The 17125-nt window shown below is 40.7% G+C and overlaps 1 protein-coding gene across 1 annotated transcript in view; it reads left to right on the forward strand.

Annotated features, from left to right (window-relative positions):
• LOC141085802 (ranaspumin-like) overlaps positions 1 to 17125 on the forward strand; it is a 35792-nt gene that overhangs the window by 5494 nt on the left and 13173 nt on the right. Inside the window, exons 5-11 of the mRNA XM_073571367.1 lie at positions 3237 to 3287; positions 4699 to 4764; positions 6879 to 6926; positions 9493 to 9537; positions 10176 to 10223; positions 14589 to 14633; positions 16949 to 16999. Of these exons, the coding sequence (XP_073427468.1) occupies positions 3237 to 3287; positions 4699 to 4764; positions 6879 to 6926; positions 9493 to 9537; positions 10176 to 10223; positions 14589 to 14633; positions 16949 to 16999 (354 nt within the window). The remainder of the gene's footprint in view (positions 1 to 3236; positions 3288 to 4698; positions 4765 to 6878; positions 6927 to 9492; positions 9538 to 10175; positions 10224 to 14588; positions 14634 to 16948; positions 17000 to 17125) is intronic.

The raw sequence follows: 17125 nt of genomic DNA on the forward strand, positions 1-17125 counted from the left end.
TCAGGAACCCACCGCCAGTCTATTGTGCTCAGAGATCACACCGATTTGCATGGACGTCTACATGAGCCCTTACTCTAAGGATCTGTTCTGCATAACACTGATAGTTTAAAGATCTGAGTGGATGTTCATAAATGGCTATTTTTTGTCATGTTGGAACTATATCAATATCGCTTACATGCTGCCAGATTTACACTCCATGATCCGATCGTTTTGACTCAGTTTGGACAAGTCCTAAACTATATGTAGTTGACTGCATGCGGTTTTTACATAGATGACGGTGCTGACAGTGGGTTTTCTGACTGCGTGACACAAATGTAAAAGGGCAGATGAGGAACACCTCTGTAATATCCTGCTAAACAACCGGCTATCAGAAAATCTTGCTAGTCTATGCAAAAACTGCGCAGTTTCGGAGTGATCCACATAAAAAATAAATTATGTGGCTTTACCGTTAATAGATTTTATTATTCCAAAATTGCACACAGTTATCTTTATGCATACAGTGGGGCAAAAAAGTATTTAGTCAGTCAGCAATAGTGCAAGTTCCACCACTTAAAAAGATGAGAGGCGTCTGTAATTTACATCATAGGTAGACCTCAACTATGGGAGACAAACTGAGAAAAAAAAATCCAGAAAATCACATTGTCTGTTTTTTTTTCATTTTATTTGCATATTATGGTGTAAAATAAGTATTTGGTCAGAAACAAGCAATCAAGATTTCTGGCTCTCACAGACCTGTAATTTCTTCTTTAAGAGTCTCCTCTTTCCTCCACTCATTACCTGTAGTAATGGCACCTGTTTAAACTTGTTATCAGTATAAAAAGACACCTGTGCACACCCTCAAACAGTCTGACTCCAAACTCCACTATGGTGAAGACCAAAGAGCTGTCAAAGGACACCAGAAACAAAATTGTAGCCCTGCACCAGGCTGGGAAGACTGAATCTGCAATAGCCAACCAGCTTGGAGTGAAGAAATCAACTGTGGGAGCAATAATTAGAAAATGGAAGACATACAAGACCACTGATAATCTCCCTCGATCTGGTGCTCCATGCAAAATCCCACCCCGTGGGGTCAGAATGATCACAAGAACGGTGAGCAAAAATCCCAGAACCACGCGGGGGGACCTAGTGAATGAACTGCAGAGAGCTGGGACCAATGTAACAAAGCCTACCATAAGTAACACACTACGCCACCATGGACTCAGATCCTGCAGTGCCAGACGTGTCCCACTGCTTAAGCCTGTACATGTCCGGGCCCGTCTGAAGTTTGCTAGAGAGCATTTGGATGATCCAGAGGAGTTTTGGGAGAATGTCCTATGGTCTGATGAAACCAAACTGGAACTGTTTGGTAGAAACACAACTTGTCGTGTTTGGAGGAAAAAGAATACTGAGTTGCATCCATCAAACACCATACCTACTGTAAAGCATGGTGGTGGAAACATCATGCTTTGGGGCTGTTTCTCTGCAAAGGGGCCAGGACGACTGATCCGGGTACATGAAAGAATGAATGGGGCCATGTATCGTGAGATTTTGAGTGAAAACCTCCTTCCATCAGCAAGGGCATTGAAGATGAAACGTGGCTGGGTCTTTCAACATGACAATGATCCAAAGCACACCGCCAGGGCAACGAAGGAGTGGCTTCGTAAGAAGAATTTCAAGGTCCTGGAGTGGCCTAGCCAGTCTCCAGATCTCAACCCTATAGAAAACCTTTGGAGGGAGTTGAAAGTCCGTGTTGCCAAGCGAAAAGCCAAAAACATCACTGCTCTAGAGGAGATCTGCATGGAGGAATGGGCCAACATACCAACAAGTGTGTGGCAACCTTGTGAAGACTTACAGAAAACGTTTGACCTCTGTCATTGCCAACAAAGGATATATCACAAAGTATTGAGATGAAATTTTGTTTCTGACCAAATACTTATTTTCCACCATAATATGCAAATAAAATGAAAAAAAAAACAGACAATGTGATTTTCTGGATTTTTTTTTCTCAGTTTGTCTCCCATAGTTGAGGTCTACCTATGATGTAAATTACAGACGCCTCTCATCTTTTTAAGTGGTGGAACTTGCACTATTGCTGACTGACTAAATACTTTTTTGCCCCACTGTAGATAAGCATGATTTTAATGGCGTCTGTTTAGTAGCAGGAGAGATACCCCAGGTGTCCCTCAAATAAATTGCCCTATTGAATATGGGTCATGCAGTAAAATAATACTGTAAAAACATCATGTTTACCTATGAAGAAGACCTCGAGCATAAGTGCCGCACTCACTATTACCACCCGCTATTTCCTTTGTGAGCCTCTATAGTTTCTCCTGTTTTCTCATGTGAGGAGTTTTTGTAGCTTTTTTTTACCTTAAGAGGTTTTGAATAATTCCAGGGAGGAAAATATAAATTGCATATCACTACAAGTACACAACATCAAAAAGTCACCAAAAACTCATTGTATGAACGTAGCCTAACAGCACACATGCAGATCCTGTGTGTTACTGACAAAGCCCTGAGATCCGCAGGCATTTCCCAGCAGTAAGGGTATGAGCACAAGACAACTTTTCCAGGTGGAGAATCCATCATGTTTTTCAAACAGAAGATGCTTCAGAAAACTCTGGTAGTTTCTTCCTGAAGAGTCTTTTCTGCAGTTTTTTTTCAGTTTCCTCAGCATTTTTCCAACGGTTTTGACCATTGCTGTTTTTTTCAGATGTTTTTTTCCATGGTTTTTGTAATGTCTTCTTAACAGTTGTTTTCCGGTCATCTTTTTTTCACTCTATTAAATAATGAAGAAACCGCTAGCATTTTCTTAAGTAACAAAATTATGGTAAAAAGCGCCAATTGACATCCAAGCGTCTGTGGGCATATTTTTAGCTTTCCCTATCATTTACATTATAAAGTACACAGCATCTTCCGAGGGGAGAAAATGGACATCACCGCTTTTAACCGCGTGACATTTCTAGAAACCTGAAGCTGTGAAAAGCCTGAACACATGCACCGAAAGTCATTTATACATAAAAAATGCTTATGTTTATTCTTTTCAGGTTTTTCTAACAGGTTTTTGAGATGGTTTATATGGTGACTATCTGCCTGATAAAGACGTCGTCTTATGCTCAGACCCTAAGGATGGTTTCCTACTTGTAAAAAAAACTCCTGTCACAAATGAAGAAATAATACAACTGCAATACAATTATTTTCATTTAGATTCAAAGCTTGAACTCACTTTATTTTTCTTTCTTCTAATCTCTTAATAGGAAAAGCTTACATGTTATCTTGATGAAGTACTTGGAACAGATGCAACAATTGTAAGATAACAGAAAACAAATTAAAATGTCACAGGATAATGTTCATAGTTTACACTGTGTTATACAGGGTAGCGTCTTCAGAAGATTCAGTTTCACTTCTTATTTAAGTAAAAAAAGTAAAAGATTGGAAAGAAAAATCTGCCTGGAAAAATAGTACAAGTAATACAGAATTTGAGTGTTATTCCCAGCTGTTTTGTTGGCATCAGCTGGGACTAAAATCTGTCTTGAGAAAGTGTATGCGAAAAGAGAAGCAAGAGGGAAAATGAAATCTTCAATTTTTGGAAATTTCAAATAAATAAATGGAGACACCGCTGCACGTACAGCCACCTCTCCACTGACCGCAATGCACGATAGCGCCCCCCGCCATTCCAGAGAGATATTTGTCTGCAAACTACTCTGCTAATACAAAGGTATTCCAATAGATTACATAATATAGGTATAAATGGCCATCAAAAGCTCCTAAGTGGGACAAAAGACGTAAGAAATTATATATATATATATATATATATATACACACACACACACTTGCAAACAAAAAAAGCAGAGCCTCAATTTTTCCCTCAATATATAATAACTTTAATTTTTAAAATGTTATAAACAACATTATTTATTGAAATAATTAAAAAAACATCGTGGGGACCCCTTTATTTTAGAGAACCAACCTTGATGCAGCTGACAGCTGAGGGTCACAGCCCCCAGCTTTAAGTTTCGTCTGGTTGGTTCATAAAATGAAGGGGACCCCACGTCGGGTTTTCATTCATTCTTCTCTCCTGCTGGCAGAGCAGGAGAGAAGAATCACAGCCATGGTCAGCACCAGCCGCCGGGGACAGCGCTTACTGAAGTGCTTCTTCCCGGCGGCAGTCCGTGAGCACGGAGGACAGTGTAAACTGTTCTCCATGTGTCCATGTTAAAACGGACATGTCTCCGTGTTTTGCACGCGGACACATGGTCTGTGAAAACATGCTGACATCTGCATAGACCCATTCATTTGAGTGGGTCTATGTGTATCAGTGTCTCCGGTACGTGAGAAAACTGTCACTACACGTACCGGAGACACTGACGTGTGAAAGAGGCCTTATTGTGGATTCTACCACGCTTCTATAATATACCATGTGTATGTTCTCTACATCCTGTAATTGATAACACATCCAGTCCATTAAGAAAACAATATTAAATAAAGCTTTAAACAATATGTTTTTGTTTTGCAAAATTGAAATCAATGCGTACGGTATACTTGTATTAACCCATAGAAAGAATTCCAAATCTAAATTATGAATCTGAAAGTCCGAATTTCATTTATGTATTCATGAAAGCTTTTATATCTAAGTCAAATAATAAAATAATGATTAGAAAATCTATTTGTTAGTCTGAAATGACTGTAAAATATTTATACATTTGTATCCCACTACAGGAAGATATTGGTGGAGATGCAGCAAAGGCTGCAGAACATGCTGGCAGCGTTGTTCTCAGACTTACTGTAAGTTATTTATTTGGGTTTTTTTTTGTTTTTTTAAATACTATGAATATGGATACATTTTAGTTTTTCAGTATAATTTTTTCAGTTTTACATAAAACAAGCAATAACATCTAAAACATCTGATAAGTAAATGACTATTCATTGAGACATTTGCCAGCATAGACTTGGCTTGTGCTGAAAGGTGAATGCAACAAATAATGATGTCATCTAAACCAAAGGGCGCTAATACTTACACGATGTAACCCTGGGTGTAATCCTGGCGTTACACATAAGATAACTGCCCACTAGACGCCTGTCTACCCATAGAGAAGCCCTAAATTCCTTTGGGTTAATTTTTGCTGTATATGTATTGTGTTTTTATAACCCCAGTGTGATGTATTGTATAATAATTATAGGGCATTTTTGGTGCAGATCTGCCATGTTTAAAATTACATTTGCATACCCTCAAATATATAGGGTATGTCCTGTTATTTTGAGATGATTTACCAAAATTGCTTTGAAATGCTGGAAAATTTGTGAAACTTAAGAAAATCTACCGCATTTTGCTGTGAATTTGCAGCAGCCGCAACAATAAACAACAGCATGACCACTATATTAGAATATAACCTGAGGCCATTTCAGATTTGGCAGATTTGTTTCTAATCCGCACTGAGGCCGGGGTCAGAGGATCATATATTTGGATCCATTATGTTAATGACACTTTGCTCAAACTCTGCTTCAAGTTTCATCCGAGTGTCACCTTAGTGTGATCCAATTCTCTCGCATGAGAAAATCGCAGCACAGATGTAGAGAATGTGGATTTAGTTTCTCCATCTTCTCCGTTGTCTGAGTCTGCGGAAATGGGACTGCACTCGGAGGACATCTGAGTGCAGTCTGATGTTGTACACGCCCCCATAGACTTGAATGGGTGAGCGTGATCCGAATGGTGGATCTACTCGCAGCAAGCATGCGGTTTGAGAAAAAAATGCAGATCTGCAGTGCCGCATAGATTAATATTTGGCTGAGTGCTAACACCGGATACGCTCATGTTAGCGAGATCTAAGGCCCACAAAAAAATTCAGAAATTACATTGTTTTCCTTAACTGCAGCAAAGCAACTCTATTTTTGACACAATTTTAGAATCACAGCAAAACTGTGCCGTATGATCTGTGTCTTATGAAAATCACAGCAAACAATGTGCAGTATTGCAGCAATTGACAAATTATTACCATATCCTGCAAGGTTGGGGTGCAGCTGAGATATCTGAAGAATATGCCTGGAGCGCTTACCAGCATGTAGGGTCCAGTGGAAGAGCCTGACTGATAGATGGGCTTTCTGCCCGGCATGAAGCTGCTGTGTAAGAATCTAATTGGTTTTTTGCTTTATGCTGCTTAGGCCACATTCACATGTTCAGTAGAGTTGAGCAACTTTGGTCAGATCGGGTTTCATGAAACAAAATTTGTTTCAGATAAAACTGGTCCGACTAGGGCAAAAAAAGTCGGAGTTTCGTCCGAAACCCAACCCCAATGCAAGTCAATGGGAAATAAAAGTCGGCATTGAACGGATGATATTCCCCATGAAACAAATTTTGTTTCATGAAACCCAATCCGACCAAAGTCGCTCAACTCTAATGTTCAGTATTTGGTCAGTATTTTACATCAGTATTTGCAAGTCAAAAACAGGAGGAACAATCAGAGGAAAAGTATAAAAGAAACACGTCACCACTTCTGCATTTATCACCCACTCCTGGTTTTGGCTTACAAAATCCCATCTGCAGCTGCTGCATCCTCTATCGTTACATCACATTATTATCAATTGATATTAAGCTTCCAATACATTTTCCTTGGTTGCTGCTGATGAACTCTGCAATTTCCATCTGGCTCAGTAATCACAAGATTGGGATGAGCTTGAAATATATTCAGCATTAATAATCAGCATTCATATAGTAATAAACAATGACATTCAATCAGGATAAATTCTCCAGTTTTAGGAAATCTTTATACTATTGCCAACCTGATCTACTCGCTCTCTGTCAAATGTTTTATACATAAAATATATATACCGTATATATATATATATATATATATATATATATATATATATATAATCATTTTGTATGTTCTTTAACATTGCAGGGAGGACTAGGGTTAAATGAAGCTGCTACAGACCTGTTGTGCGAATTGGTAAGGACATAATTATACACGGAGACTGTATTTTTCTGGTATCATAAGTATTTTTTAACTAAACAGAAAAAAGGAGTGATGCAGCGTGTAATATATTGAAAGAATGTACTTAATGGGTCTGTGAACTTATTAATTGGAATTAAAGGGAACCTGTCAGCAGGATTGTGCACAGTAACCTACACACAGTGTCAGGTCGGCGCCGTTATACTGATTACAGTGATGCCTGGTGATGAAATCTGTTGTCGTTTAATCTTTATTTTCAGTTTTCAGTAAATGATAAGCTCGTATCCCAGGGCGGCCTGTGGGGGGGTCTTCATGTGGTGCTCTGATTAGGTATTGTTGTGTATGGCTTATGACAGGACAATGATCCCTCACTGCCCTCTATTTTACATAATGAATATTATATATATTGTAAAAAAAAAAAGAATCACCTGCAGCAGGCAAGCGGCGGTGCCTGTGCTGCAGCCTGATCGCATGTGTAATGTGTTTTAAATTGTTTTATTTGATGATAGAAGTAAATTTAAAAATAAAAGTCTCCTAGATAGCGGCTATCTGCGATCGCTGATAGATGCTGCAGTGTAGGCGCGGACGGCGCCATCTTAGTGAAGACAATTTTTTTTTACGCTAGCAAGATGGTGCCACCGGCGCCTGCACAGTAGCATCTGCCGGCGATTGGCGATTGCTGCAACCCAGCAGCACTATCTTAGAGGAGGCATTTTTTTTTATTTATGAATTTACTTATATCATCAAATAAAACAATTTAAAGGGAACCTGTCACCCCCTCCAGGCGTTTTTACGTAAAAGAGCCACCTTGTGCAGCACTAACGCTGCCTTCTGTCAAGGTGGCTCTTTTATTTAGCGTCTCTTCCACCGCCAAAATAATCGTTTTTAAAATTGGTCAGACATACCTGATATTTGTCAGGGGGGCAGGTCTTTCCCCCCTGGACACAGACGACTCACATCCATCAGTCATGTCCAGCTTTTGAATTTGGTGCTGCCTCCTCAGCGTTCATTTATTTTTCTCGCACCTGCGCTGTAATATTCTTTCAGTGGTGCAGCAGGACCTGTGATGATGTCAGCACCGTGTGACCAGTAGGGGCGGAGCTCAGCAAGCATTGGTGCCAGCAGGACCTGTGATGACATCAGCACCATGTGACCAGTAGGGTCGGAGCTCAGTAGAGCAGTAGGTGCCAGCAGGACCTGTGATGACGTCAGCACCATGTGACCAGTAGGGGCGGAGCTCAGTAGAGCAGTAGGTGCCAGCAGGACCTGTGATGACGTCAGCACCATGTGACCAGTAGGGGTGGAGCTAAGCAGGGCAGCAAAGCAGTAGGCACAAGAAAAAGAAATGAATGCTGAGGAGGCGGCGCCAAATTCTAAAGCTGGACATGACTGACGTATGTGAGGAGTCTGTGTCCAGGGGCGAAAGTCCTGCCCCCCTGACAAATATCAGGTATGTCTGACCAATTTTATAAATGATTATTTCTGCGGTGGAAGGGACGCTAAATAAAAGAGCCACCTTGACAGAATGCAGCATTAGTGCTGCACAAGGTGGCTATTTTACTTAAAAACTCTAGGGGGTGACAGGTTCCCATTAATGTACATTACACATGCGATCATGTTGCTGCGCAGACACCGCCGCCTGCCTGCTGCAGGTGATTTCTTTTTTTACAATATATATAATATTCATTATGTAAAATAGAGGGCAGTGAGGGATCAGTGACCTGTCATAAGCCATCAGTATGAATACCCAAGCAGAGCACCATATGAAGACCCCCACCAAAGGCTGCCCTGGAGCACGAGCATATCATTAACTCAAAACTGGAAATAAAGATTAAACAACAACCACAAGACGGATTTCCTCACCAAGTATCTCTGTAATCAGTATAACGCCGCCGACCTGACACTGTCTGCAGGTTACTGTGCACAATCCTGCTGACAGGTTCCCTTTAAAGGGGTGGAAGCACATTCTGGCCTCTGATTCATTGACTGTGTATGAACTGACAAAGATAGCGGAGTACATTATACATGTGTGGCCTCCACTCCATTCCACAGGGGCACTTCAGAGCACAGGACTCTCAGGATTAGGCCGGGATCACACATGCGAGGAAAACGGCCGTGTCTCGCATGTTAATACCTGGCAATGCCGCCAGCCTCGGGAGGAGCGGGTGGCCACATAGCAATACATGGAGCTGAATGCTCCGCTCCCGAGGCCGGCAGCAGTGCCAGGTATTAACATGCGAGACTCGGCCGTATTCCTCGCATGTGTGATCCCAGCCTTAGGGCGGTTTCCAGCGGTAGGCCCAGTGATCAAAAAGTTTTAACCTGTCCTGTGGATAGTTGATAACTTGCATAGATGGGAATAACTGTTTAATGATAAGAACATAATACAGAGGAATAAGATAAAGTAACATTATGCTAAAATATGTGAGTAACATTTTTTTCACATCTCTTTAAGTGTTCATGTATTATTCAAGTAGAGGAAAACCAAAAAAGAATGTTTATGTAAAATGCATCATTACTGGGAAAAAATGACATAATGATTGTTATGTTTTTCCTTTCACAGGCCGGAGGTGTTTTGACTTCAGACTGTTGGGCTGCAGCTATTGCGGTAATATCATTAATTACACATATATGAGCATATATAACAGTGTTAATAATGTACATATAAATGTATTTATAAATAAATATATGTAAATAAATATAAAGAAAAAAATACATATATATATTTCTATATATACAGAGAGATATGCATATATCTATATACAGGATTTCTAGATAGATCGTAGATATCTCTACATACATTCATTTATAGAAACATTGAAGTGTGCATTATTAACACTTTTTTTTATATGTTTATATATTAGTAGAACATATAACTTTCGATATTAACCTGCTCATCAACATATAATATGTTGAATATACTGTATTAGCCTATTATATTTATGCAGCAATGGGCAAAGCAAGTCTCTTGAGGCTTGACGAAAACTAATTCATAACTGGGGTAAATTTATTTTCAACTCCCATATATCGAATTATAAAAAAAAATCCCAGGATCAATGAAAATTCTTTTTTTTCACAGTTTCGTTTACTTTTTTAGTTTTTGTTTGCAAACAGAAATTATGTTATTTGTGAAACCTTTTAGGATTCATATTATATATTTCCCTTCACATTTATTTTCTAAACTCAAAATGAAAATGACTAATAACAATTTTTTGTTTGATTTTTATTTTTTTTTTTAAATTGAAGACGAAACTTCCAGCCGTGATTACAGCTATAGACGATACATTTTGTAAGGTAAGAATGTGAATGGCATGAGGAAGAATAAGATTAAAGAAGTTACAATTTAGATTAGAAATTAGGTTTTAACAAATTAGCTAATCTGAGTTTCACCTTTGAATTCCCCACCCTTCTATATAGGTCATGTGATCCAAAGTCTGACCAGCAGTCCAGCACATATACTAAGGTCTTTTCCTGGCAGCTATTGTCTCTTTTTCCAGCCACCCAGCTTTGTCCTGCCTGTCCTTTTATATGTCCTTACTACTGTCTGAAATAAAAACTGGCTTTCTGTCCAGAGTAACCAATCACAGAGCAGATTATGTTTTGCATTCTGCTCTTTAAAAATGAATAGTGCCCACAACAACCAATCGCAGCACAGCATTCAATCTACAAGAATAGAAAAAAAAATGAAAGCTGTGCTGTGATTTATTAGATGCAGCAAAGACACAATTACTTCTAAATAGATTTTATTTTAAAAAGACTCATAAATCTCCCAATATAATGTGTGCCATTATATAAGAGAACAGTGATATCACTGCGATCTGCATCACATAGGAAACATTGTAGGAAACATTTTACTTGAGACACTGCTATATGCAGAATATAAGATACACTGCGAATGCTGTATACATCATATACGATACACTAAGACTCTGCTATATATATGACATATGATAAACTGAGACTGCTATATATACGACATAGGATACACTGCGATTCTGCTGTATACATCACAAAGAATACATTGAGACGTTGCTGTATACATCATATAGGATACACCACTGAGACTCTGCTGTATACATCAAATAGAATACGTTGAGACTTTGCTGTATACATCATGTAGGATACACCACTGAGACTCTGCTTTATACATCACATATGAAACACTGAGACAATTCTGCATACCTCACATATGAAGCAGACTATTCTGCATACATCACATATGATACACTGAGTCTCTGCTGTATACATCATATAGGATACCCTGAGACTCTGCTGTATGAATAGCACTGAGACTCTGCTGTATACATCATATAGGATAGAGTGAGACTCTGTTATATATATGACATATGATAAACTGAGACTCTGCTATATATATGACATAGGATACACTGCATTTCTGCTATATACATCACATAGAATAGCACTAGGAGACTCTGCTGTATATATCATATATGAAACACAAAGACTATTCTGTATACATCACATGATACACTGAGACTATTCTGTATACATCACATAGGATACACTGAGACTCTGTTGAATACATCAATTAGGATACACTGAGACACTGCTATATACAACACACAGGATAAACTGAGACTCTGCTGTATACATTAGAGGACAACAGTTCTATGTTACTGATCTGTCACTGGCAACCATTAGATGGCAGCAGGAACAATATGATGAGACCCATGCATTATTGGAATGTAGACTGAATTAGGCTGGGGATAGACATCGATTTTGACTGTGACACAGGTCGTTGTACATTGTAGCACAATCAAGGTACACCATTTACTTGTATTGTGCCACAATATATGATAACACAATTTGTTACTACCAAAGTTGCCATGCAGCCCCAGCCAAAGGGAAACCATATCAGAGATGGAAAGAAGGAATCAAGATGACAGACAATCCAAACCTGGCACATCTACCAAAACATATATAAACAAGCCATACACAAAAAGTACTACATTATTCTCTAAAGGGGTTTTTGGTTCTAGAAAACCCATGTCCTCTGGCTGCAATTTGTTTTCTAAAAACAAACTGTTTTTTTCTCACCTTTTCTCGCCCCCGTCACTGAAACTAGCACACTGCCGGTGGGAATAAAGTTCATTTTCTCCCAACAGCGTACGGCTAAGTGAGGGCACCGGGCAGGTTAGTAACACTATTAGCGTACAGATTTACCCCATATTTCAGATTAATAGTGTTTTTTCTGGTGATAGGTTCCCTTTAACCAGATCGTCATATCACACAAAATACATAATGAATAACAGATACCACATGTCTACTTTCTATCAGCATCATTTTCGAAACATCATTTTTTTGTTCGGACATTAGATGGGTTAAAAGTTTATCAGCAATTTCTCATTTCTGCAACAAAATTTACAAAACCAATTTTTTGAGGGACCGCATCACATTTGAAGTTACTTCGAGGTGCCAGCATGTCAGAAAATACCCAAAAGTTACATAGTTTTATAAACTGCACTCTTGAAGGTACTCAAAACCACATTCAAGAAGTGTATTAACCCTTCAGGTGCTTCACAGGAATTAAAGCAATGTAGAAGGAAAAAAAATAACATTTTACTTTTCCCCACAAAAATGTTACTTCATTCACAAATTTTGCATTTTCACAAGGGTAACAGAATAAATTTCACCATACAATTTGTTATGCAACTCCTGAGTATGGTGATACTCCATAGTGGTGGAAAACTAATGTTTGGGTGGACGGCAGGAATGGAAGGAGCACCATTAGTCTTTTGGAATGCAAAATTGGCTGGAGTAGATACCATGTCATGTTTGCAGAGCCCCTGATGTGCCTAAACAGTGGAAAACCTCCACAAGTGACCCTATTTTGAAAACTAAACCCATAAAGGAATTCATATAGATGTGTGGTAAGCACCTTGAACCACAGGTGTTTCACATAATTTAATAAAGTTCAGCCGTGAAAATAAATGGAGTATGCTGATACACCATATGTCTTGGAAAACTGCTCTTAAGGTGCACAGCGGGGCTCGGAAGAGAAGGAGCACCTTTTGACTTTTGAAGCTCAAAATTGGCTGGAATAGGTTGCGAAAGCCATGTGTGAGGTAGCGCTGTCATTTAAGTAGGGGATCACTCGCTTGGCAGCCACAAAATAAGATCCGGCACAGGTTTTCCATAAACTCAGAACAGTCCATGCGGTTTATTAAACATCATAAACCATGACCAGCAATATATATACAGCATAGCGTCCATGACAGAGCTTCACTCTGTCAGCAATGTCCAATACGCAGGCTTTTTAGCCTCACAGTTATATCTCACCCCGTCAGGGTTCTCTCATGGCTGCTTCTCCATACTGCAGACATTCATTCCCTCCAGGGAACTCTCAGGCACTTGCAGCCATTAAACACAGCGTCCACACGTGCTGTCAGGCAGGAAGCCCCATCTCAGCGGGACCTTCCACACTGGACCAACCAGGTCCCAGCATTCACCCCCATGTGACCTACCCTGGCCACATTATATGGTCCATAGCCACGCCCACCAGGTCACATGACTCTGACCTCATCACAGGTCCTTCAAGCCTTTACACACTTTTACAATAGTGCTTTAAACACACCCCCTGGGTGGGTTTGTAGGTAACCAGGTCCGCCCCCTAGCGGACTCAGTGGTTACTACACCACATACCTCCCCCTCTGTTCAAACTTGTGGGGTTGAACACACAACATTACACCAGGGTCTCGCGACCGGGCACTCACTACACCTTGCCCCACAGGTCGAGAGAACCGTCTCCATCTGTCATACGGCCTCGTTCCTGCATTAGACCTCCCCCGCCTCCAGCGGTCGGAATATCGGTCGGTGTCTTTGACCCTCCAGTCACGGTCTGTCTGTGTCGTCAGACACTGGTTACTCCACCACACATGTTACAGTTGAAGAGCCGCTGACATACAAAAACTTTAGAAACCCCCACAAGTGACCCATTTTGGAAACTACACCTCTCGTGAATTTCATCTAGAACAGTAGTGAGTATTGTAATGCATGAGAACTGTCAGTTGTACACTGGCAGATTGCCTGTTAGACCCTGCTGCTCTCTGAGTGTAACAGGCTACAGTAGCAAGCAGACCCAGAGATCATCATTTGACCTCCGGTTGCCATCACAACTCTCAGCTCCCCTGTCATCACGTTATGGAGGTGTCAGCGGGGTGAGAGAAGTAACCCTCTCCCTCTAAAATTCTTTTAAATGTCGGGATCGCCATTGATCGTGGCATCTAGAAGATAATACAGGGTTAACATAATCGGTATCTGAGCCAATCAGGTCCCGATGATTTTGCTAGTCAGTGTTATCGCTCTGCATCGGAATCCCAGCGCTTGCAGGACTGTGAGTTTCTGAGCGTTGGAAGACCGCCGACCGTAGAGGAATGTCGGCACTGCACAAAGCTCAGCAAAGACCGCTGTTTATTTACTGTCGGTGGTCGGGAAGCGGTTAAGATGGGTTATCTTCTTTATTAGGGGCTTTGTTAGGAGCCGCTGTGAAGATACTGGACAGAATAGCACAGTGTGCTGTACTAGTTTGTCTGGCAAAGTGATTGACTCCCTAGCAGAATCCGGACAGACCTCATTTTGATGAATAAGTCTGAGAGCTCACTGTAATTTAACTTGTTACTTTTTGTTCATCATTTCTAGACCTATAAGGATGCTGAACTTGCAAGGAAAGTTATTGAGCTCTTGGTAAGTTTGGCATTTTTTAAATTAATTTATATTTAATAAGTAACAACTTGTTTAAAGCACCAAAGAATCAGCATGATTTGGTAAAAAAGTAATGTTTAGTATTTGCCAGCTCACCCCACCCTGTGACGGTTGGTCATCATGACAAACATTGACATTGAACAAGTGTCTCTTAATGAATTAGGCTTGTCTGATTCCTCATCATCAATACCAGAGTGAACATATGTACCGTATATACTCGAGTGTAAGTCGAGTTTTTCAGCCCCCTTTTGGGGCTGAAAAAGACCCCCCTCGATTTATATTCGGGTCACGGTGCCAACTCACCTGGTCCCCGTCATCTCCGCGGTCCCAGTCGTCTCCGCGGTCCCCGGTGTTTGTCTGCGGTCCCCTGCAGCGTCCTGGTGGCGGCGGCGGGTGATGATAGGGCCGCGGCGGCGTTCAAAATCTCTGCGCGCTGCTCTCTCCCGTCCTCCGGCAGTGACGTGCAGGGGGCGCGATGACGTGGAAAGCACGCGCCCTCTGCCTGAGTCACTGAAGAGCCAGCGACGCTCAGGAGCAGCTGTCATCAACGTAGGTGAGTATATAGTGTTTTTTTTTTTTAAATTCCAGCAGGGGCAGCGGTAGCGGCAGCAACATGATAGGATTACCAGTAATCCTATCACTTTTGGGGGCAGCATTACGGTATTTGGGCCACCATTCACTGTGCAGCATTTATGGGGGAATATGTTGTGCAGCGTTATTTGGGCCACCATTCACTGTGCAGCATTTTGGGGGCATACTGTATGTTGTGCAGCATTATTTGGGCCAGCATTCACTGTGCAACATTTTGGGGGCATACTGTATGTTGTGCAGCATTAAATTTACCAGTATCTTCGGCAATTCCCACCCTAGACTTATACTCGAGTCAATAAGTTTTCCCAGGTTTTGAGGCAAATTTAGGGGGGGTCGACTTATACTCGGATCGACTTATACTCGAGTATATACGGTATTTATAGCAGACTACTGACATAAGTAGGCTGACGATTCTCCAACTCCTCTACCTCCCTTTACACGGCACATGATAAAACTCTCTCCCTGCAGCCACTATTGGGAGAGCTCAGATTTCCATTAACTAAGGTCCCCTTTGTGGTGACTGCAGGAAATCACTAATGCTATATGGCTCCCAGGAGTGGAGCGGCCGCCTCTGGTGAGTATGGCTATGAAACAGATATATAACAAATAAGAGAACAGCTGCTGATGGATTCACCAATCAATGCAAAAATAGACCTGGAGCAAATAGAAAATTACTTTTACACATAGAGGATCAATTACAACAAGTGACACATGCCCAAAATAATATATTAAGGTAAGTGATCAGATATTCATTAAGTTTCACAATTGTCTGGAGACTCCATTGCTTATTCCATCAAATTTCACTGGAAGAATTGATCTACATGCATACTGAATGGTATAAGAGAGCCTGCAGCCAGAGAAAAATGTACAGTGCATAGTGTCCTATCCGGGTTATGCAGCGTAAGAAAACATATGGTATGCTCACCTGGGGGGTTCTGTGTGACCCAACCACTAGTAGCGTGAAGATAACAGCCACTGTAGCATCCACAAGAATTAAATGCACCAATAAACCAGACGCAGTGTATTTGATCTGTGCTGGTGGAATGTCAAATACAGGATCTGATGACCACCGGTAGAAAAAAGTGGTTTACCGTCAACGTGTTTCACAGTCAAACCGACTCCTTTTCAGGACAACGACATGTAAAGTGAGCAGTAAAGTTGGATTGGCTATGTACCCTTGGTCCTCTCAGCCTGTCTCTGACATTCTAGCAGCGCAGATCAAATCCACTCCTCCTTGTATATCTATAAACATGCAACAATGGAATCTGTCAGGTGGTAATGGTATCTGTAACTTGACAAATCCATCACTGTACTGTTTTTGTATTAAAGACAAACTATTGCAAGTGTGAACAGAGTCATAGTATTACTATAAGATTCTTACTACTTCCAATGCATGGTGGCTCAGTGGTTAACAGCACTGTTGATTTGCAGTACTGGGATCCTGGGTTCAAATTCCAAGGATATCTGTACGGAGTGTGTTCTCCCCATATTTATGTGGGTTTCCTCTGGGTACTCTGATTTCTACCACACTACAAAGACATACAAGTACTTATAGGGAAGTTAGATTGTGAACTGAAATGGGGACAGCAATGATGATGTCTGTAAAGCGCTGTGGAATTAATGGCGCTGTATAAATGAGTAGCGTGCAGGAATAGCGTGGAATGTTTACAGAAATGCTAGAAATATGTTATTTACTTTTATTTCAGAGAGAGGTTGGTTGCTTGGCGGATGATATTACTGGATCAGGAGAAACAGTGGTATGAAAATATGTCCTCATTTTGTTCTTAAGATGTCTGTAAATAAAGCCTAAAAGAGCATATCAATTGGTTAAATAACAGATGCGTCACATATATATTAGACAATGAATTCTGGTAATGTCCTTT

This window comes from Dendrobates tinctorius, unplaced genomic scaffold, assembly GCF_039654945.1.
Source record: "Dendrobates tinctorius isolate UK_male_01 unplaced genomic scaffold, ASM3965494v1 ptg000029l, whole genome shotgun sequence".
NCBI lineage: Eukaryota > Metazoa > Chordata > Amphibia > Anura > Dendrobatidae > Dendrobates > Dendrobates tinctorius.